This window comes from Myotis yumanensis, unplaced genomic scaffold, assembly GCF_028538775.1.
Source record: "Myotis yumanensis isolate MYYU_CA2020_CCGP unplaced genomic scaffold, mMyoYum1.0.hap1 SCAF_3, whole genome shotgun sequence".
NCBI lineage: Eukaryota > Metazoa > Chordata > Mammalia > Chiroptera > Vespertilionidae > Myotis > Myotis yumanensis.
In genome coordinates, this window is record NW_027223754.1 from 120,181,725 (window position 1) to 120,201,371 (window position 19,647).

At 40.6% G+C, this 19,647-nt stretch overlaps 1 protein-coding gene across 6 annotated transcripts in view; it reads right to left on the reverse strand.

The window, feature by feature from the left end:
* The window catches only part of ERC1 (ELKS/RAB6-interacting/CAST family member 1), a 503,328-nt gene that overhangs the window by 333,203 nt on the left and 150,478 nt on the right, over positions 1-19,647 (reverse strand). For all 6 annotated transcript variants that reach the window (XM_070409489.1, XM_070409487.1, XM_070409488.1 and 3 more), the window contains one exon: positions 7,894-8,061. In XM_070409489.1, coding sequence (XP_070265590.1) covers positions 7,894-8,061 — 168 coding nt within the window. The remainder of the gene's footprint in view (positions 1-7,893; positions 8,062-19,647) is intronic.

A 19,647-nucleotide genomic window follows, 5' to 3' on the forward strand; every position in this document is an offset into this window, starting at 1 on the left:
TGGTGCAGCCACTATGGAAGACAGTATGGAGTTTCCTTAAAAAGCTGGAAATGGAACTCCCATTTGACCCTGTGATCCCACTTCTAGGAATATATCCCAGAAACCAGAAACACCAATCAGAAAGGATATGTGCACCCATATGTTCATAGCAACACAATTCACCATAGCTAAGATTTGGAAACAGCCTAAGTGCCCATCAGTAGATGAATGGATTAGAAAACTGTGGTACATCTACACAATGGAATACTATGCTGCTGTAAAAAAGAAGGAACTCTTACCATTTGCAACAGCATGGATGGATGGAACTGGAGAGCATTATGCTAAGTGAAATAAGCCAGTCAATGAAGGAAAAATACCACATGATCTCACTCATTCATGGATAATAAAGACCATTACAAACTTTTGAACAATAATAGATACAGAGGCAGAGCTGCCTCAAACTGATTGTCAAACTGCAGTGGGAAGGCCAGAGAGGGTTGGGGGGCAGGAGGGAGGGGGGTAAGAGATCAACCGAAGGACTTGTATGCATGCATATAAGCATAACTAATGGACATAAGACACTGGGGGGTAAGGGAGGGCAGGGGATTGTCAAGGGCGGGGGTCGGGGGGAAGGACACATATGTAATACCCTTTGTAATACTTTTAGCAAAAAAAAAATTAAAATTAAAAAAAAAAATTTTTCCTCAGAAATTTGGATTTCTAATTTGGAAAACTCCTCTAGGGAAAAAAGTGTTAGGAGAAAAAAGTAAGGAGGTCTGATAATTACAGAAAGATAAAACAGATAAAGGACAAAATACATGTCTGATACTTGAAGCTATTTTCTTCTAGTTAGGAAGCACCTACTGGTGTGACAGACAGAAGGAAAAGCACAAAAAGCTACTTCATCCAAGTTTGATTTAACAACTTCTTCAGGTGGTTATTTCAACTTCTCATCTAAAGTTGACAGGTACCTGGGCATCTATCCAAATAGCTATTCCCACAGGTAAGAAAACAATGCAATGCAAGTTAATTCATGTCAAATTATAAGCAATTTTAAGCATAAGAAAATATTGACTGTGTATCAAAATTTTAATCAAACATTCTTTTTTTTCAAATCCTTTGTCCCTTTCTAGATACATATCTAGGTATTTATTACTGTGACAAGTTCCTGCTACAATGTCTCCTGAGATATCACAAAGAACAACATTTGTCACAATAGAAATCTGAGTGTTCTATATTAACTTGTTAATTACCAGTTCTCAAGTTTAAAATGTGTGGTCAGTAAAAACAGAAGTCAGGACATTCTGAACTAAAGCTTGCCAGACTCTGAGAATATTAATATGGCATACTATCAATAGAAAATGATAAAGATAAACAAATCCTCAAATTATTCACTAAGTTACTAAAAGTCCAAAGAAATCTACAATAGTAAAAACGTAATATGCTAATTAGGCCAGACGTCCTTCCAGATGACTTTCTGGACGAAGCCGGGGCTGCGAGGGAAGCCCAGGTCCCAGGTGCCTGCTGGCAGCTGGAAGGAAACCTGGGTCCCGGGTGCCAGAGGGAAGCTGGTGCCGGCAGCCAGGGGAAGGAAGGCCTACTCTTGCACAGATTTTGTGCATCGGCCCTCTAGTGTTCTAATAAAAGTCAAAATGACTTCTACATTGTACAAAGCATTACAATATAAGCCTTTGAATAGTTCTTATTTATATTATGTCCTAGAACTCCAAAGGATATGTTCTGTCAGGTTCAATCCTATTGCTTCCATGATAATGTTGATAAAACAAGTTTCCCCAGGTGAAAACTACAAGGCTATTTAAAAACACAACCATCCTTATCCCAGGGAGGCAAGGTTGGTTCAATCAATATAATGTATGTACCATATTAAAACCACATGCTCATCTCAATAAATACAGAAAAATGCATTTGATAAAATCCAACAACTTTTCATGATAAAAAGACTCAATAAACTAGGAGTAGAAGAGAATGTCCTAAACCTGATAAAAGGCATCTATGAAAAATCCATAGTTAACATCGTGCTGATGAAAAATGAAAAGTCTTTCCCCTAAGATAAAGAACAAGATAAGGATGTCTGCTCTCACCACTTCTATTTATCAGTATCATTGCACTAAACAATCAAGGAAGGGCAATTAGGTAAGAAAAAGTATATATTGGAAAGGAAGAAGTATAACAATCTCTATTGACAGATAGCATAACCTTATATATAGAAAATATTAAAGAATTCACTACAACACTATTAGAGTTAATAAACAAGTTTAACAAAGTTGCAAAACATAAGAGAGCAATATTTAAAAACCAGTTGTATAGCTGTATATAAAAATGATTAACCTGATAATGAAATGAAAATAATTCCACTTACAATAGCATCACAAAGAATAAAATACTTAAAAATAAATTTAGAGAAGTGCAAGACTTGTACACTTAGAACTACAAAACATCAATAACAGAAATTAAAGACAACATAAGTTTAAAGACATCCTGTGACAACTGAAAGACTTGATATTGTTAAGATGGCAATATTCCCCAAACTGATAAGCAGATTCAATTCAATACCCCTAACAAAATTCTACAGCCTTTTTTACAGAAATGGACACAGTGATCTCAAAATTCATATGGAATTACAAGGGACCCCCAAAAAGCCAAAACAATCTTGAAAAGAAACAAAGGTAAAGGATTCACAGTTCCCATTATCAATACCTACTACAAAGCTACAGTAATCAAGACAGTGTGGGATGGCACATGGATAGATATATATATATCAATAGAATAGAATCTAGAGTTCAGAAATTAACATGTCTATAGCCAACTGATTTTCAGCAAATGTCCCAAGACGACTCAATGGGGGAAAGAAGAGTCTTTTCAACAAATGCTGATGGGACAACTGAATATCCACATGCAAAATAATGAAGTTGGATTCCTACGCTACTCTATATACAAAAATTAAATTGGAATGGACCAAAGACCTCAATGTAAAAGCTAAAACTATAAAACTCATAGATGAAAATGTAGCACAAAATCTTCATGACCTTAAATTAGACAGTATTTTCTTAGATATAACACCAAAAGCATAAGCAACAAAGAAAAAACAAGATAAATTAGATTCATCAAAATGTAAAACTTGCGTGCATAAAAAGATATCAAGGAAATGAAAAGATAACCCACAAAATGGGAGAATATTTGAAAATCGCTTATCTGATATGTTGGAGCCTGCAGAATATATAAAGACTTTCTAAAATTCAACAATAAAAAGACAAGTAACTCAATTTGAAAATGGGAAACGATTTGAAAAGGCATTTCTCCAAAGAAGATATACAAATGGTCAACAAGCACATGAAAAGATGTTCAACATCGTTAGTCACTACAGAAATGCAAATTAAAACCACAATAAGAGCCCTGGCTAATTTGATTCAATGGTTAGAGCATTGGCTCACCAACCAAAGGGTCATGGGTTCGATTCCCGGTCAAGGGTATGTACTTCAGTTGCAGGGTCAATCCCCAACCCCAATTGGGGTGCGTGCAGGAGGCAACCAATCCAGGTGTCTTTCTCACATCAATATTTTTCTTTCTCTCTCCACCCGGCTTCCATTACTTCCACTGTCTGAAAATTAGTGGGGAAAAATATCCTCAGGTGAGGATTTAAAAAAACCACAATAAGATACCAATATATACCCATCAGAATGGCTATTTAAAAACATAATAATAACAAGCATTGGCAAGAATGTAAAATTATGTAGCCGCTTTAGAAAGTTTGGCAGTTCCTTATAAAGTTAAACATGAATTAACATCAATTCCATTCCTAGATATATATCCAAGAGAAACAAAAAGATATATTCATACAAAAGCCTGTGCTTGAACATTCATGCTGAGGTTGAAGCCTCATGGTGGCTGGTACCATGGATCTGTCTCTAGCCCAATGGCGTGAGCTGGGCCCTCCCTGGAGAAGAAACCTGGGTTCCCCAAGATATGTGATTAATGTCAGGGCCCCGCCAGCAGGTGAGGGGATCCCAAGGCAGTTGCTGGGCGTGGAGGCCACGGGGGCGTAGGCTACCAAGGAGACAGAACTGAACCTCACATCACCCTGCTTGGCCCCGGAGGATGGCTGGTTAGTCAAAGACGGGTAAGATTCCTCAGGGAGGAACAACCTAAGACAGGCACAGTCGCAGAGGGGCCGGCAGGAGAGAACTTGGGGGTCAACAAAGGTGGGGCACAGATCCTCACCCCCCCAACTATGCAGGGGCTTGAACACTCGCCCCTTTTGAGGGAGGTCTCCTGCCCCCATGGTTGCTTCCCACTTCCCACGCCCAGCTCAGATCAGGACCCAGATAACAGAAAGAGACTTGGCCCAGCTCAGATCAGGACCAAGGTAAAGACAGAGACTGGTTGACAACAGCTGCCCTCTCACTGCAACAGGACTTGTTTCCCATTTCTACCTTGGACCACAGGGAAAGGGGCAGATGAAGGAAAGGGCTGTGTCAGGATGCTGCCTTCTTCCCTTTCTTTTTCTTTTTTCTTAACACTTCCATGCCTTGTAGTTCTTTTGCTTTATTTTCTTTTTCTCTCTACTACCCTCCATCTTCCATATCAGCTGACCCAGAAGGCACAGCTTACTCCTCCTTGGACACCGACACCACCATCAAGCACGGCCCTGATGGACCCTTTGATGCAGCCCTTCAACTCGCTGACGCTTTGGGAAGCCCATCGCCAATGACACCGCCCGCTAGCCAGATCAACAAGGACAACCAAACCACAACTTGAGGACAGCTGAAATCCCTTGACTAAAGAGGCCAGCAACCTTCTACAGGAACAAGGCTCCGTGTGCACTCCATCCACTATGTTTATAGCTATGCTCGCTATCATTGCTTGTCAGTCTTCTTCCGAGTCTTAAACAACCCAATCCGAGAGGTGGCCGCTGATTTACATGCGCTATCATTTAAAAAATAAAAAAGGGGGAATTTGCCGGGAGCCGGTCCATCCTTGCTGTTTCAAGGGACCTGGCATATATGGCATACTATTCTTAATATGTTTGCTCACCTTCTTGGTGCTATGTGTTTTAACCAAGGTCACCTCTCCAAGACAGGTTGTTTCCCCAGGTGGGGATCTTTCCCTGAGGTTAGGGAGGGGATACAACCCCTTAATTAAGTGCCAGGCGGGTAGTTAAGCTACATAATCTTTACTCCCTGGAATGGAGATAAGAAACGCCCTAACCTTTGTAATAGAAATTGACAGGATTAAAATCGGCTGGTATAAATACGGATGTAACAAGACAATAAACATCAGATCCTCATCAGTTCCTAACCAGAACTCCGACCAGAACTTTGGCTGGAGATCCTGGCTATAGGTCCTGACTAGGCTGCTGATCAACTGAAGGCTGTCTTCGTGTCATTCCTTCTTCGCCGACTCCGTCCACACCTTTGGGGACCCCTGGACCCGCTGGGATTGGACCCCAGCAGCCTGGTCGCCCCCAACTACCCCCCCCCCCCCCCCCGCGGGCCCAGTTGCCCCTCACTGCCCTCCCTGCCAACCTAATGGCCCCAACTGCCCCCCCTGATGGCATGGTCACCCCCAACTGCATCCACTGCCGCCAGCCTGGTCACCCCTAACTGCCACCCCCCCCCCCCCGCTGACCTGTTCACCTCTTACTGCACCCCCTGCTGGCCTAGTCACCCCCAACTATCCCTCCTGCCAGGCTGGTCACCAACTGCCCCCCCTGCTGGCCTGGTCGCCCCCAACTGCCCTCCCTGCCGGGCTGGTTACCCCTCACAGCCCCCCCACCGACCTGGTCGCGCCATGCAGCCTGCTGTTCAGTCATTTGGTCGTCCCTCACTAACCCCCCTGCCGACTCCCACGTGGGGAGGGGGAAGAGTCCCACTGAGCCCCTTTTTCCTATGGTTTGTAAAGGCTGCAGATCTTTGTGCCTTGATATCCCCTCTGGTCACTATTCCCCTTTGATTTGGTCACTATAGCAACTCCAGAGCTCAAGTTTCATGTGAAGTACATGAGGTTCCCTCCTTCTTCTCCCTTATTGTTCTGCTATTCCGTCTTCCTTCCTTTATTTTATAAATATGTACCTTTGCTACACCCAGCTCCCTTATCATATGGAAATGTAACTCTGTAGCCCAGTGCTACAGAAATTTATTGAGAAATAAATAAATTTCCACCTTTTACTATACCACCTTTCATCCGTGGTTTCATTCTTTGACTCCACTGGACAAGAGCCTGGGAAGCCATCCTACCCAGGGAATACCGCGGTTCCAGTCCAAATTTCCCATTTCAATTTCATTAAGGGATCACAAAGAATTGTTAACAACAGTTACATCTCTAAAAGTTGCACTGAGAAGGTCAAATGATGGGGAGAAAGACTTTCATTTCATTTGTTTTTATAACTCGTAATTTTTTTTTACCTTGAACATATATTATTTTCATGATTTTAAAATTAAGTATTTTTTTCAAACCACATTGTCATTTCTTAGTGCTTTTTTAAAAATTGAGGTATAATTAACATGTAATGTTAGTTTCAGATGTATAATATAATGATTCAATATTTGTATTCACTGTGAAATGATCACCATAAAGTCTAGTTAACATGAATTACCACATACAGTTACAGAAATGTTTTTTCTTGTGATAAAAACTTTTAAGATCAACTCTCAGCAATTTTGAAATATGCAACACAATATTATTAACTACAGTCACCACACTATACATTATATCCCCATTACTTATTTCTTTTATAACTGAAAGTCTGCACACCCTTTGATCCCTTTCTGAATGCTTTAAAAGAAATATTTATCTAGATTTTAAAAGTTGGGTACATTTATATTTCAAATATATTAGTGGATCTACACATTAAATCACACAAATTTCAGAAGTCAAACTTTTAGAATAGTTCTAAAACTCTCTTCCCAAACAAAGATCAAAATTATTTTTTCTATTACAAAATATCTACTGGCATACTAGAAGTCAGTAGCAAAATTACAGCCAACAGTCTAGAGCAGTGGTTCTCAACCTTCCTAATGCCGCGACCCTTTAATACAGTTCCTCATGTTGCGGTGACCCCCAATTTTATTGTTACAAATTGAACATAATTAAAGCATAGTGATTAATCACAAAACAATATGTAATTATGTATGTGTTTTCCAATGGTCTTAGGCGACCCCTGTGAAAGGGTCGTTCGACCCACAGGTTGAGAACCGCTGGTCTAGAGTGAGAATAACACAGGGCTTGACAGCAAGCTAAAACTCAAGTTGTATAACATGTTTTGCAAAGCTAAAGTGTTTCAAATTCACCAGTTAAAAAGCAATATAGGAAAGTAACAATGATTAAGGTAAAAAGAAATTAAGGTAAAAAAATAAATTCTTCCTTTCCTTGACACATGTATACTATGTTTTTTTAAATTTGTTTACTGGTGAAAGTTTTACAAAATGTCCTTCTTTTCCCCCACTGATCCCCTTTCCCTTGCTCCTGCCCACCCCCTCCCCACACTATATGTTAGTTATAGTGGCATGTTTTCTATTCAAAATTATAGTAGTATTAATCATATTGATCAAGTTGCAACCATTCCAAGTCCATATAAATACTAATTCATGTCATTACAATTCCAATACAGAAGAAGCAGAAGAATGTCAAAGTAAACACTTTGGCAAATTACAAGGCACTTTTCAGAAATAATAGCATGCAAACTACTACTGACGATACTAATACTGTTTACTTAAAAATTTTAAAAACTGAATATGCAGAGCAGTTCTAACAATTTACCTACTGCAACAACAGTTTCAATTACTAACCACAAATATATAAACAGAGGAAATGAGAAATTTTGACAACATTTAGATATAACTCAGTGGTATGTATACATGATGTATGCCAGATGAACTCAGAACACCTGCAGCTTACCTTCTTCTGAAGAACATTAACCTTCCGCTCCTTCACATCCAGCATGTCCTTGAGGTCATGTATCTCTCCAGCTTGTGTTCCTTTCTCCTCAGCCATATCCTGAATTTGTTTTGTCTTCTTATTCAGCATGGTTTCCTTCTCTTCCAAACGCAATCGGAGAGCATCCACCTAAGAATGTATCACTTTTCATTAGAATCAAATAAAATACCACTCTAAATATAATTATTACACTTAGAAATTAATTCTGAAATTTTGTGAGCACTTTCATGAGAAAAAAAAAATTTACATCAGTTAAATTACCATCAGATAATAGAAGGGTAAATGGATCTGAATCAAGGAGACAAAATGGAGAATTGTTATAAAGAGGTTGAGTATTGCTACTTGTATAAAAGTAGCATAATCCAGAACTATGTTTTTTTTGTGTTTTTTTTTGGTTTTTTTTTTTGGTTTGTTTTTAAATATATTTTATTGATTTTTTACAGAGAGGAAGGGAGAGAGATAGAGAGTTAGAAACATCGATGAGAGAGAAACATCAATCAGCTGCCTCCTGCACATCTCCTACTGGGGATGTTCCGGCAACCCAGGTACATGCCCTTGACCGGAATCGAACCTGGGACCCTTCAGTCCGCAGGCCGACGCTCTATCCACCGAGCCAAACCGGTTTCGGCCAGAACTATGTTTATCAAACTTTATGTGCATTACAATCACTTGGAGGGTTTTAAACAGATCGCCAATCCTAGCCATCAGAGTTTCTGATTCAGTACGGTTGGGGTTCAAGAATTAGTATTTCTAATTTCTAAGTTCCCAAGTGATGCTACACTGCTTTAGAAAATCTAATATTAGAAACACACCACAAGCATCACCAAGCATGCCACTTGCTGAATCAGATAATAAAATCTAGGTATTAGACACAATGCTTTTAGGACAAGCCCATAATGCACTTAGAAAGCTGTACAACACACAGCAAAAGTCTACTTTCAGATCCTAAGATAGTCTTCTGAAGTCTGGTATCCAGTTCCCTTTATCCCTGAAGTTTAACAGCTTTTGTTAAATACAATTGTAAAATTACTGGAAAGCTAATGATAGTACTTATTTTTAAATCTACCCATAGCAAATTTCATTAAGCATACTCATACACTACATTTTTTTATTTTTTGCTTTTCCACTAAGGATTTATAATTCAGCAAACAGTTACATCTGTATTTGATTATAGTTAAAAAGGGAGGTATATTTCTTTCTTATTAAGACAGTGCTGTTGAACAGGAATATAAGTCATATATGAAAGCTACATATGAAATTTTTAATTTTCTAACAGCTACATTAAAAAGGAAAATGGGAACAGGCAAAGTTAATTTTAATAACATAATTTATTTAATCTAATATATCTAGAATGTTATTTCAAACATGTAATCCATATAAAAAAAAACTTACAAGCTATTTTACATTCTTTGGTTCATGCTAAATCTTCAAAGTCCAATGCATATTGTAATTTACATCTATATCACATCTCAGTTTGGACCAGCCATATTTCGAGTGATCAATAAACACATGTGTCTGGTGACTACCACACTGACAGTGCAAATCTAAGATATCAAGTATGCTTCTATAAAACACCTTTAATCTTGAACTTGCCCTATATTATTTTTTGTATCTGAGTATGGATTAACCCACAAAGAAAAAACAAATAATATGGGTAATAACTTACATTTACAGTACAGCAAAACTCTAAGGAAAGATCTAATATTATAACTAAACTATAAGGTATCTGAGAACCAATACTGTGAATATGGTGGTACTGACTGCTCAGTATTACAGAAAATTTCCACCTGGCCAATGTGACTGGATTGTTGAGCATCAACCTATGAACCAGGAGTTACTTACTGGTTTGATTTCTGGTCAGGGCACATGCCAGGGTTGTAAACTCAATCCCCAATAGAGGGCATGCAGGAGGTACCTGATCAATGATTCCCTCTCATTCTTGATGTTTCTATTTCTCTCTCCCTGTTCCTTCCTCTCTGAAATCAACAAAAATATACTTTTAAAATATTTTTTTAAAAGATAATTTCCTAGGTGACTAGTCTCATTTGAGACTGCTATAGTTAAGTCATTATGTACTTACAAATTATATCAAACTATACTGGAAAGGAAAGTATGTAAATTAACCAGCTTTCACTCTGCTAAACTATATTTCTCCCAACCACTTAAACGTCACCAAGCCAGAAATTGGGGAAGCAATCATTTTATGTCCCACTTATAATCCTTCACAAGCCCTACTGACAAACACTCTTTTACCTCCAATTTTCTTTTATTCTACTTTAATAAATAATATATAGTTAACCAGATTATATTCTGGGAAGGTTCACCTAAGAACTTTCATACTGTAAAAATCCTATTTCTAAAACAATTCTTTTCTTTCTTCTATGCCTACTAAATCTACCCTTTGTCCACAAGGTAACCTTTATTCTATCATACCTATTTTTTTGTTGTTGTTGTTATTCATCTCTATTCTGGTCTCACTTGTTTTTCTCCCAGCCTGAGCAATCCATTCAAACAATCTCACATCATCACCTTTCTTTTTTAGTCATATTTGTTTTACAAATATTTACTCCTATATTAAACCATTTTCTTCATTCTATCCTCTGACTTCTGAACCTGCCTGCATATGGTCAAGCATAGGCTTGCCAACCATATATACAGTACTAGAGGTCCGGTGCACAAAATTTGTGCACAGGGAGGGTCCCTAGGCCTAGCCAGATCAGGGCTGATTGGGGCCTTCCAGCTGCTGGCCGGGGCCTTCCTTCATTCTGCACCGCCGGCTGGTGGTCAGCACACATCACAGCGAGCGATTGAACTCCCAGTCTCCCATTGAACACCCAAGGGGACACTTTGCATATTAGCCTTTTATATATATAGATAGCACTACGTTAAGCACTGGCTCTCTGACATCCGCTGAGGGGGTCCCAGATTGCGAGGGGGCACAGGCCATGCCGAGGACCCCACCGGTGCACGACCGGGGCCGGGGAGGGACTCGGAAGGTTGGCCAGCCTGGGAGGGACTGTGGGAGGGCTCCAGGGCATGTCCAGCCTATCTCGCTCAGTCCTGATCGGCCGGACCCCAGCAGGAAGCTAACCTAACTGTCGGAGCATCTGCCTCCTGGTGGTCAGTGCACATCATAGTGACTGGTTGACTGCCCCCTGGTGGCCAGTGCATGTCATAGCAAGCAGTTGAGCATCCTTAGCATATCATTAGCATATTACACTTTGATTGGTTGAACGGCCAACTGGTCGACCGGGCACTTAACATATTAGGCTCTTATTATATAGGATATTAAAAATCCCCACAATTCTATCCCCAAGCTTTGTATTTTCTTCCCTCAAATTCTCCCTATGGAAAATTTCACTCTCCCATGGCCACCTGAGAAACTGGGGCTTAGAGAGAATAGCAGGCCCAAAATCTCACAGCTATAAATAAATCACAGAGCAGGAATTTAAGATTAAATGGTCTGTCTCCAAACTCCACGATCTTAACCAGTAAGTCCGTATTACACACCTCCCCTCAGAGCTAGATAAAAGCGTACATACTATATGATTTCATTTATGTAAAATTCTAGAAAATGCAAACTAATTACAATAATATAAAGCAGATAAAGGGTTGCATGGAATGAGGGAAGAAGAGAAGAGTAGTGAAGAATATCAGGGAGGGACAGGAGAAAGGGAATACAAAGAGGTATAAGAAAACTTTTGGGACAATATTATCTTGATTGTGGTGTTTGGTTTTACATATGTATGTGTCAAAACTTACCAAACTGTACATTTTAAATACATGCAGTGTATTTAATGTCAATACATTTGTGAATTTTTTTAAAAGCAAAATTAGAAAGCCTGGTATTAGCATAGGAATAAACCAGTAGACTTCTGCAACATAACTCAACTACAGACCCACACACACACAGGGACCCACACATATATAGAACAGAGGTGACACTGATAAAAGGATAACGCATTTAATAAATTGTTTTTAGAAAACTGGCTACCCATATTGAGAGCAGGGCAAAAATCCCTAACTCATATCATACACAGAAATGAATTCTGGGTGAATTAAAGGTTTATATAAGAGAATCAAATCTTTAAACTTCTAAAAGGAAATATAAGAAAATGCTTTTAGTTAGCATAATGTCCTACAGGTCCTTTTTACAGCCAAGCAGTATTCCATGGTGTAAAGGTACCATAGCTGTCTTATCCACTCATCTACTAATGGATACTTGAGCTGCTTCCAAATCTTGGCTATTGTAAATAACACTGCAATGAACATAGGAGTGAAATAAGCCAGTCAGAGAAAGACAAGTACCATATGATTTCACTCATATGTGGAATTCAATGAACAAACTGAACAAGCAAAATAGAGGCAGATTAATAGATAGAAATCAGGCAGACAGCTCTGGTTGAGGGGGGGATGGAGTTGGGGAGAGTGGAGGGATTGAGCGGGGGAAAAAAAGAGAAAGAACTGATGGACAGGGACAACACAGTAATGATTGCAGGGGAAAGGGGAGTGGGTGGAGATGGAAGAGGATATAGGAGGATAACAAGTGATGGAAAAAATAAAAGAAAGAAAATACTTTTAGGACACTGAGGCATGCAAGAATTTTTTAAAAAGACACAAAAGAGATATATCTTAAAGAAAAAATATTGGTAAATACAACTATATTAAAATTCAAAACTTCTACACATCATGATACCATTTTAGTGTTTGTTTTATTATTTTATCTAACAAAAATCAGACTAATGGTTGCCAGAGGGAAGGAGGTTCAGGGAACCGGGTCAAAAAGGTGAAGGGATTAAGAAGTACAAATTGATAGTCACAAAATACTCACAGGGATGTTAAACTACAGTATAGGGAACATAGTCAATAATGTTTTAAAAACTATGCACAGTGCCAAGTGAGTACTTGAAATAAAGGGGGAACACTTTGTAAAGTATGACTGTCTAACCACTATGTATACATCTGAAACTAATATTGAATGCAAACTGTTACTGGAAGAAAACAAAGTAAGCAAAATGTAGATATTATGTGAACTGGCCAAAATTAAATATGATCCAATATTAAACTTCAATTTTCAAAATTTGTGACCATTTACAATCGTTCCAAAAAAATTAAGTACTTAGGTATAAATCTAACAAAACATGTATAAGATCTACCTGTTGAAAATTACAAACAGCTAATGAAAGATATTCAAAAAGACCTAAATAAGTTCTTCACTTGAATACTATATAAAATACAAACTTGACATGTGTCAAGATAGCCATCTGCTTAAAATTTTCCTTGGGGACAAGGAAACAGAAAATAATTTTTAGCAGTGATAAAAGAATGTGTTTTTCTGACAAATAGCAGATCTACAATAAGTCAAGCCCAGTGAATGCAAGAAATGTTACACTAAAAGTTTCTAGTGTGAGTGTCTGAAGTCAGCACTAAAAATCTCACAGCAAGAATTAAAATCCAAAGCAAAGCAAAGATGAATTACATGATTCCCACTAAATTCTTTTCTAAAGTGTAAGATAACAAAAGTTTTTAAGTTTCCCTTGATTGCTTTTCATGCAATGCAGAATTTAAATGTGCTGGTCTAGAGGCATGAGATAAAACAACCACAAAGACCCTCAGCTACTACTAGATTAATTGCTCTGAATTCTAAACTGATTTTTAGGTTTGGAGTGAACTAAAATTCACAGTATATTTTGTGTGAGGTCCATATTTTGCAAACCACAAAAAAACATACTCAGGAAAGCACATCAGAGACTAGCAGGACACACAGTTATCACCCTACCATCATTCCTGGCAGGAGGAATAAGACGTTGTTTATTCACATCAACTGAGCTGGAGAAACAGTGTCCACCCAGCTTGACAAACATCAAGGACTGTGGCAAATATGTTACGCCAAATTCAACAAAAACAGGAGGTTTTTCTCTACAAGTTTTTCAATAGACATAAACAGAAAAGTGGCTACCTTGCTGTGCTGGCCTCTCAATGCTGACCATAAAACCACTAATGATCTCAACCAATACATCTTAACCTTATTTTTTTACATCAATAAATAGATCTTCTAAATGTAGTAATTATTGCATGGAAACAATGGTTTGTTTCCTGTAATTTCTCTTATGACTTTATGACTTTACCAATATGATTCACTCCCTTCCTAATTCACTGACTATACCTTTTCAGTTTTCTTTACTGGATTCTCTGTCATTTCCCCCTCTTCACATTTTACTTTACACAACTTCTTCTGGAGAAACCAACCTCTTCTGGAGGTAGGCTTTAAGCATTATCTCCACGACAGCTTCCAAATCTTTATTCCACGCCCAACCGGTTCTAAATGCCAGAGATTCTAACAAAATTTTCTAGTTAAACCAAATATTCTATTGAATATTAAGTTTAGAGTAAGATATTTTTTAGAACCTTTACTTTTAAAAGACATTTAAAAGATCACCTAATGTGGACCAACATTAAGATAAGTTAAATTTAAGTGGTATCTATTAATTTATCTTCAGAATTCTTCCTGTATCTGCCAATATTGCATACATTTTTTAAAAGTTAAATAATCTGCCCTGGCCAGTATGGCTCAGTTAGTTGGCATCATCCTGTGAACCAAAAAGGCTGCTGGTTCCATTCCTGGTCAGGAAATATGCCTGGGCCTCGGGCACGATCCCCAGTAGAGGACATGCAGGAGGCAGCCAATTTATGTTCTACTCTCACATCAATGCCCTTTCTCTCTCCCTCTCCCTTCCTCTCTCTCTATAAAAATTAATAAAATATATACTTTTTTAAATTAAATAATCTAGACCTGGTCAGGTGGCTCAGTTGGTTGAAGCATTGTCCTGTACACTAAAAGGGGTTGTGGGTTCAAATCCCATACAAAAAAAAGATTGCAGGCACATACCTAGGTTGTGGGTTCGATCCCTGGTCGAGGTGTATATGAGAGGCAATAGATCAACGTTTTCCTTTCACATCAATGTCTCTCTCCCCCATCTCTACTCTCTCTAAAAATCAATAAACATACCCTCAGATGAGAATTTTTAAAAAATTAAATAATCCAAACTCCAAATTTTAAAGCTGAAGAAATCAAAGCCCAAACAAAGTGACTTGCCCAAGATCACTAAGTATAATTTCCTACCACCACATTTCCCATTGTTCCCAGCTACAAAGGAGGCTAAATAAGGGACACTGGGCAATGGTGCTGACAACATATACAAATAAACCTTCCCTTTTAATTTATTTTTTACTTAAAGTATAGCTAGTATACAATCTTATATTGGTTATATTCATTTCAGGTGTTCAATATAGTGATTCAACATCTTTATACCCTACCATGTCATCACCTCACTAATTCTAGTATAAATCTGTCACCGTGTAAAGTTATCTACACTAATAAAAGAGAAACATGGTAATTGGCGTACGACTGCTACCCTTTTCATTGGCTAATCAGCGTATCCTTATGCAAATTAACTGTCAGCCAAGATGGTGGCCGGCAGCCAGGCAGCTGGAAGCGAACATGAGGCTTGCTTGCTGTGGACTCCAACGTTCCCCGCCCGCCTCTGAGCTTCAGTTGGAAACATAGTAACATTTACAGAAGATAAACAAAACTCCAGAAAACTCCTGTCAGTCAGCCGGGATCTCAGAGCTGGGGTCGCAACATTGTTTCGAATACAGAAAACAAAGGCCAGAAACCTGCTTTCAGCCGAGCCTCAGAGAGAAAGCCGGCTCTCAGCTCCTGTGACAGCCATAGAAGGTAAATAAATGCCAGAATAAAAAAAAAAAGAAAAAAAGGAGAGGTTTGGAGCTCCAGTCGCCCGCCAGCCTGAAAACAGCCCTCAGCCCCTCACCCAGACTGGCCAGGCACCCCAGTGGGGACCCCCACCCTGAAGCAACAAGATGGCGGCTAATTTGCATACTGAAGGCAGGCGGCAGCAGGCAAGGCTGTCTGCGGTCTGGGACCCGGATCTGTGACCCTGCCGGGCGGGATCAGCGGAGCTGAGAGGCCTCCCGGCACCGGGATCAGCGTGACAGGGGGCAATGCCCAAACGCCCTGATTGCCCTGCGGCTCTGTGTGTGACAGGGGGCAGCGCCCCAACCCCCTGATCGGCCCTGTGGCTCTGTGTGTGACAGTGGTGGCGCCCCAACCCCCCCACGGGCCCTGCTCTATGTGAGACGGGGTAGAGCCATACCTCCCCATCGGCCCTGCCCTGAGTGTGACAGGGTGTGGCGCCTCAACTACCCACCCCCCCCACGGGCCCTGCTCTATGTGAGACGGGGTAGAGCCATACCTCCCCATCGGCCCTGCCCTGAGTGTGACAGGGTGTGGCGCCTCAACTACACCCCCCCCCCCACGGCCCTGCTCTGTATGTGACAGGGGGCGGTGCCCCCCAATTCCCCTATTGGCCCTACTCTGTGCGTGACAGGGGGGAGCTCCTCAACCCCCTGATGGGCCCTGCTCTGTGTGTGACAGGGGGCAGCTCCCCAACCCCCTGATCGGCCCTGCTCTGTGCATGACAGGGGGGAGCTCCCAAAACCCCTGATTGACCCTGCTCTGTGCATGACAAGGGGGAGCTCCCCAAACCCCTGATGGGCCCTGCTCTGTGTGTGACAGGGGGCAGCGCCCCAACCCCCTGATCGGCCCTGCTCTGTGCATGACAGGGGGGAGCTCCCAAAACCCCTGATTGACCCTGCTCTGTGCATGACAAGGGGGAGCTCCCCAAACCCCTGATGGGCCCTGCTCTGTGTGTGACAGGGGGCAGCGCCCCAACCCCCTGATCGGCCCTGCTCTGTGCATGACAGGGGGGAGCTCCCAAAACCCCTGATTGACCCTGCTCTGTGCATGACAAGGGGGAGCTCCCCAAACCCCTGATGGGCCCTGCTCTGTGTGTGACAGGGGGCAGCGCCCCAACCCCCCAATCGGCCCTACCCTGAGCATGACTACGGGTGGCATCACAACCTCCCCATCCGCCCTGCTCTGTGCATGACAGGGGGCGGCGCCCCAACTCCCCAATCGGCCCTGCTCTGAGCCCGACCAGGGGCTGCACCTAGGGATTGGGCCTGCCCTCTGCCACCCAGGAGCAGGCCTAAGCCAGCAGGTCGTTATCTCCTGAGGGGTCCCAGACTGCGAGAGGGCACAGGATGGGCTGAGGGACCCCCTCTCCCCCCCGAGTGCACAAATTTTTGTGCACCGGGCCTCTAGTCACAATATAATTGTCTATATTCCCTTTCCTCTTTTCAGCCATTCCCCCATCCCATCTGGTAACTAACCCCTTGGTCTATATTTCTAGGAATCTATTTTCATTTTGTTTTATTTGTTTGTTTGTTTGAGATTCACATGTAAGTGAAACCGTATGACATTTGTCTTTCTCTGCCTGACTTATTTCACTTAGTGTAATGTCACAAAAGGCAAGGATTCATTCCTTTTTATTGCTCTCACACATATTCTATTGTGTGAGATATATATGTCTTTATCCATTCATCTATATGTGGACACCTACGTTGCTTCCAAATCTTGGCTATTGTATATATAATGCTGCAATAAACACAGGGAAAAATTTCTCCAAAGAAGACATACAGTTGGCTAACAGACATATGAAAAGATGTTCAACATCACTAATCAACAAGGAAATGTAAATCAAAACCACAATGGGATACCACCTCACAGAAGTCAGAATGGCTATTTTTTAAAAGTCAACAAATAACATTTGTTGTTGAGGATGCGAGAAAAGGGACCCCTTGTGCACTGCTGGTAGAAAAGAAAACTGGTTCAGCCCCTGTGGAAACAGTATGGGTATTCCTCAAGAAAATAAAAATAGATATACCATATGACCCAGAATTCCACTTATGGGTATTTATCCAAAGGAAACAAGTAAAATTTTTTAAAACGCTATTTCAACAGACCGTACAGAACTCTGTTGAAGCTTCATACCTGACAAAAAGCTGAGGAGCTCAGAGAAATATCAAAAAGGACGTTTCACAGTACACGGTTTATTTGTACTTTGTTTACAAAAAAATAAAGTTGCAAATTTATAATCTACAAAATCAATGTCAACATCAGCTCCACCCACTTTCCCTTGAAATTTTGTAAAGCACACAAAGAAGACACAAATTGGCTACACGAAGAGTATACTGTGCCCTGACTAGTGTGGCTCAGTTGGTTGAAGCACCATCCCATACACCAAAGCATCGAGGGTTTGATTCCCTGTCAGGGCACATACCCTGGTTGCGGGTTCTATCCCCAGTCAGAGCACATACAGGAAACAACCAAACAATGTTTCTCTCTCATATTGATGTTTCTCTCTCTCTCTCTCTCTCTCTCTCTCTCTCTCTCTTCCTCTCTATAATCAGTTTTTTTTAAAAAGAGCATATACTGTAATAAGCATCTCCAGTGGAAATGTTAATGCTCTTACTCTCTGCAAATCCAATAAAGTAGTTAGCCAACCTAGTTCTATCTTGACCACTCTAAGCCAACACATCAGTAATATTTCCTCATTCTGGTATCAGAACAGGTCAATTAAGCCTTAAAGCCCTCTCTATGTGAAAACGCTTAGAATCATGGAGAATTTCCACACTGGAAGGACCCTTCAGGTTACCTGATTAAATCTCTTATTTAAAACTTGAATCTCTTCATACAATATCCCTTTTAATCAGGCATCTAGTATTTTAACACCTCCAGTGAAAACCAGATACATGGTTCTTCTCTAGAGGATGCCCATACACTGCTTTATAACAGCTATAGTGAAAAAGCTAACTCTTATCTTGAAATTTTAGAAAATGTTTTTCTGTACTTTTATCCATTGGCCCAAGTATGACACCTTAGGTCACATTCTCTTCCACATAACAGCCATTTAGATACATGCAGACTATCATGTACTCCAAAGAACATTTCTTCTCTAAGCTATCCTTCATGTGTTCCTTATCATGCCATGGTGTCAGATGCTTTGAGTCTAAACATGCTTAAATGTGCCAATGTCTCTTAAATCACTGCACCCAGAACTTAATATTTTAGGTGTGGTCTAATCATCTCATCTTTATTTCTAGATACTTCTAAAACAACTTGAAGATTGTAGCCCTGCCAAAGTGGCTCAGTGGTTAAGCGTCAATGTACAGACCAGGAGGTCATGGTTCGATTCTCAGTCAGGGAGTATGCACATGTTGCGGACTTGGTCCCTGTGTAGGGAGTGCGGGAGGCAGCCAAACAATGATTCTCTCATCACTGATGTCTCTGTCTCTCTCTCTCTCTGCCTCTCTCTCTCTGTCTCTCTCTCTCTCGGACTTGGTCCCTGTGTAGGGAGTGCAGGAGGCAGCCAAACAATGATTCTCTCATCACTGATATGTGTCTCTCTCTCCCTCTCTCTCTCTCTCTCTCTCCTCTCCTCTCCTCTCCTCTCCTCTCCTCTCCTCTCCTCTCCTCTCCATTCCTCTCTGAAATCGATAAAAATATATTTAAAAAAATGAAAAACAGAGAGAGAGACTAAAAATGGCAGCAGGGTAAATGGAAGCTCACAAACACACTCCCAGGACCAAACTGGAATTATAACTAAAATACAAAGGGAAAAAAAAAACCACACTGAATAATCAACTGAAGACTAGCTGGAAAGAACCCTGATAACCAAAGACAAAAAGTAAAGACCACACAGAGTCTGATAGGTAGGGTGGAGGTGTGGAAGGGCGGAGGTGCTAAAGGGGTGGCAAGGCTCCCAAAGACAGCAACTGAAGTTCTGGAGAGAT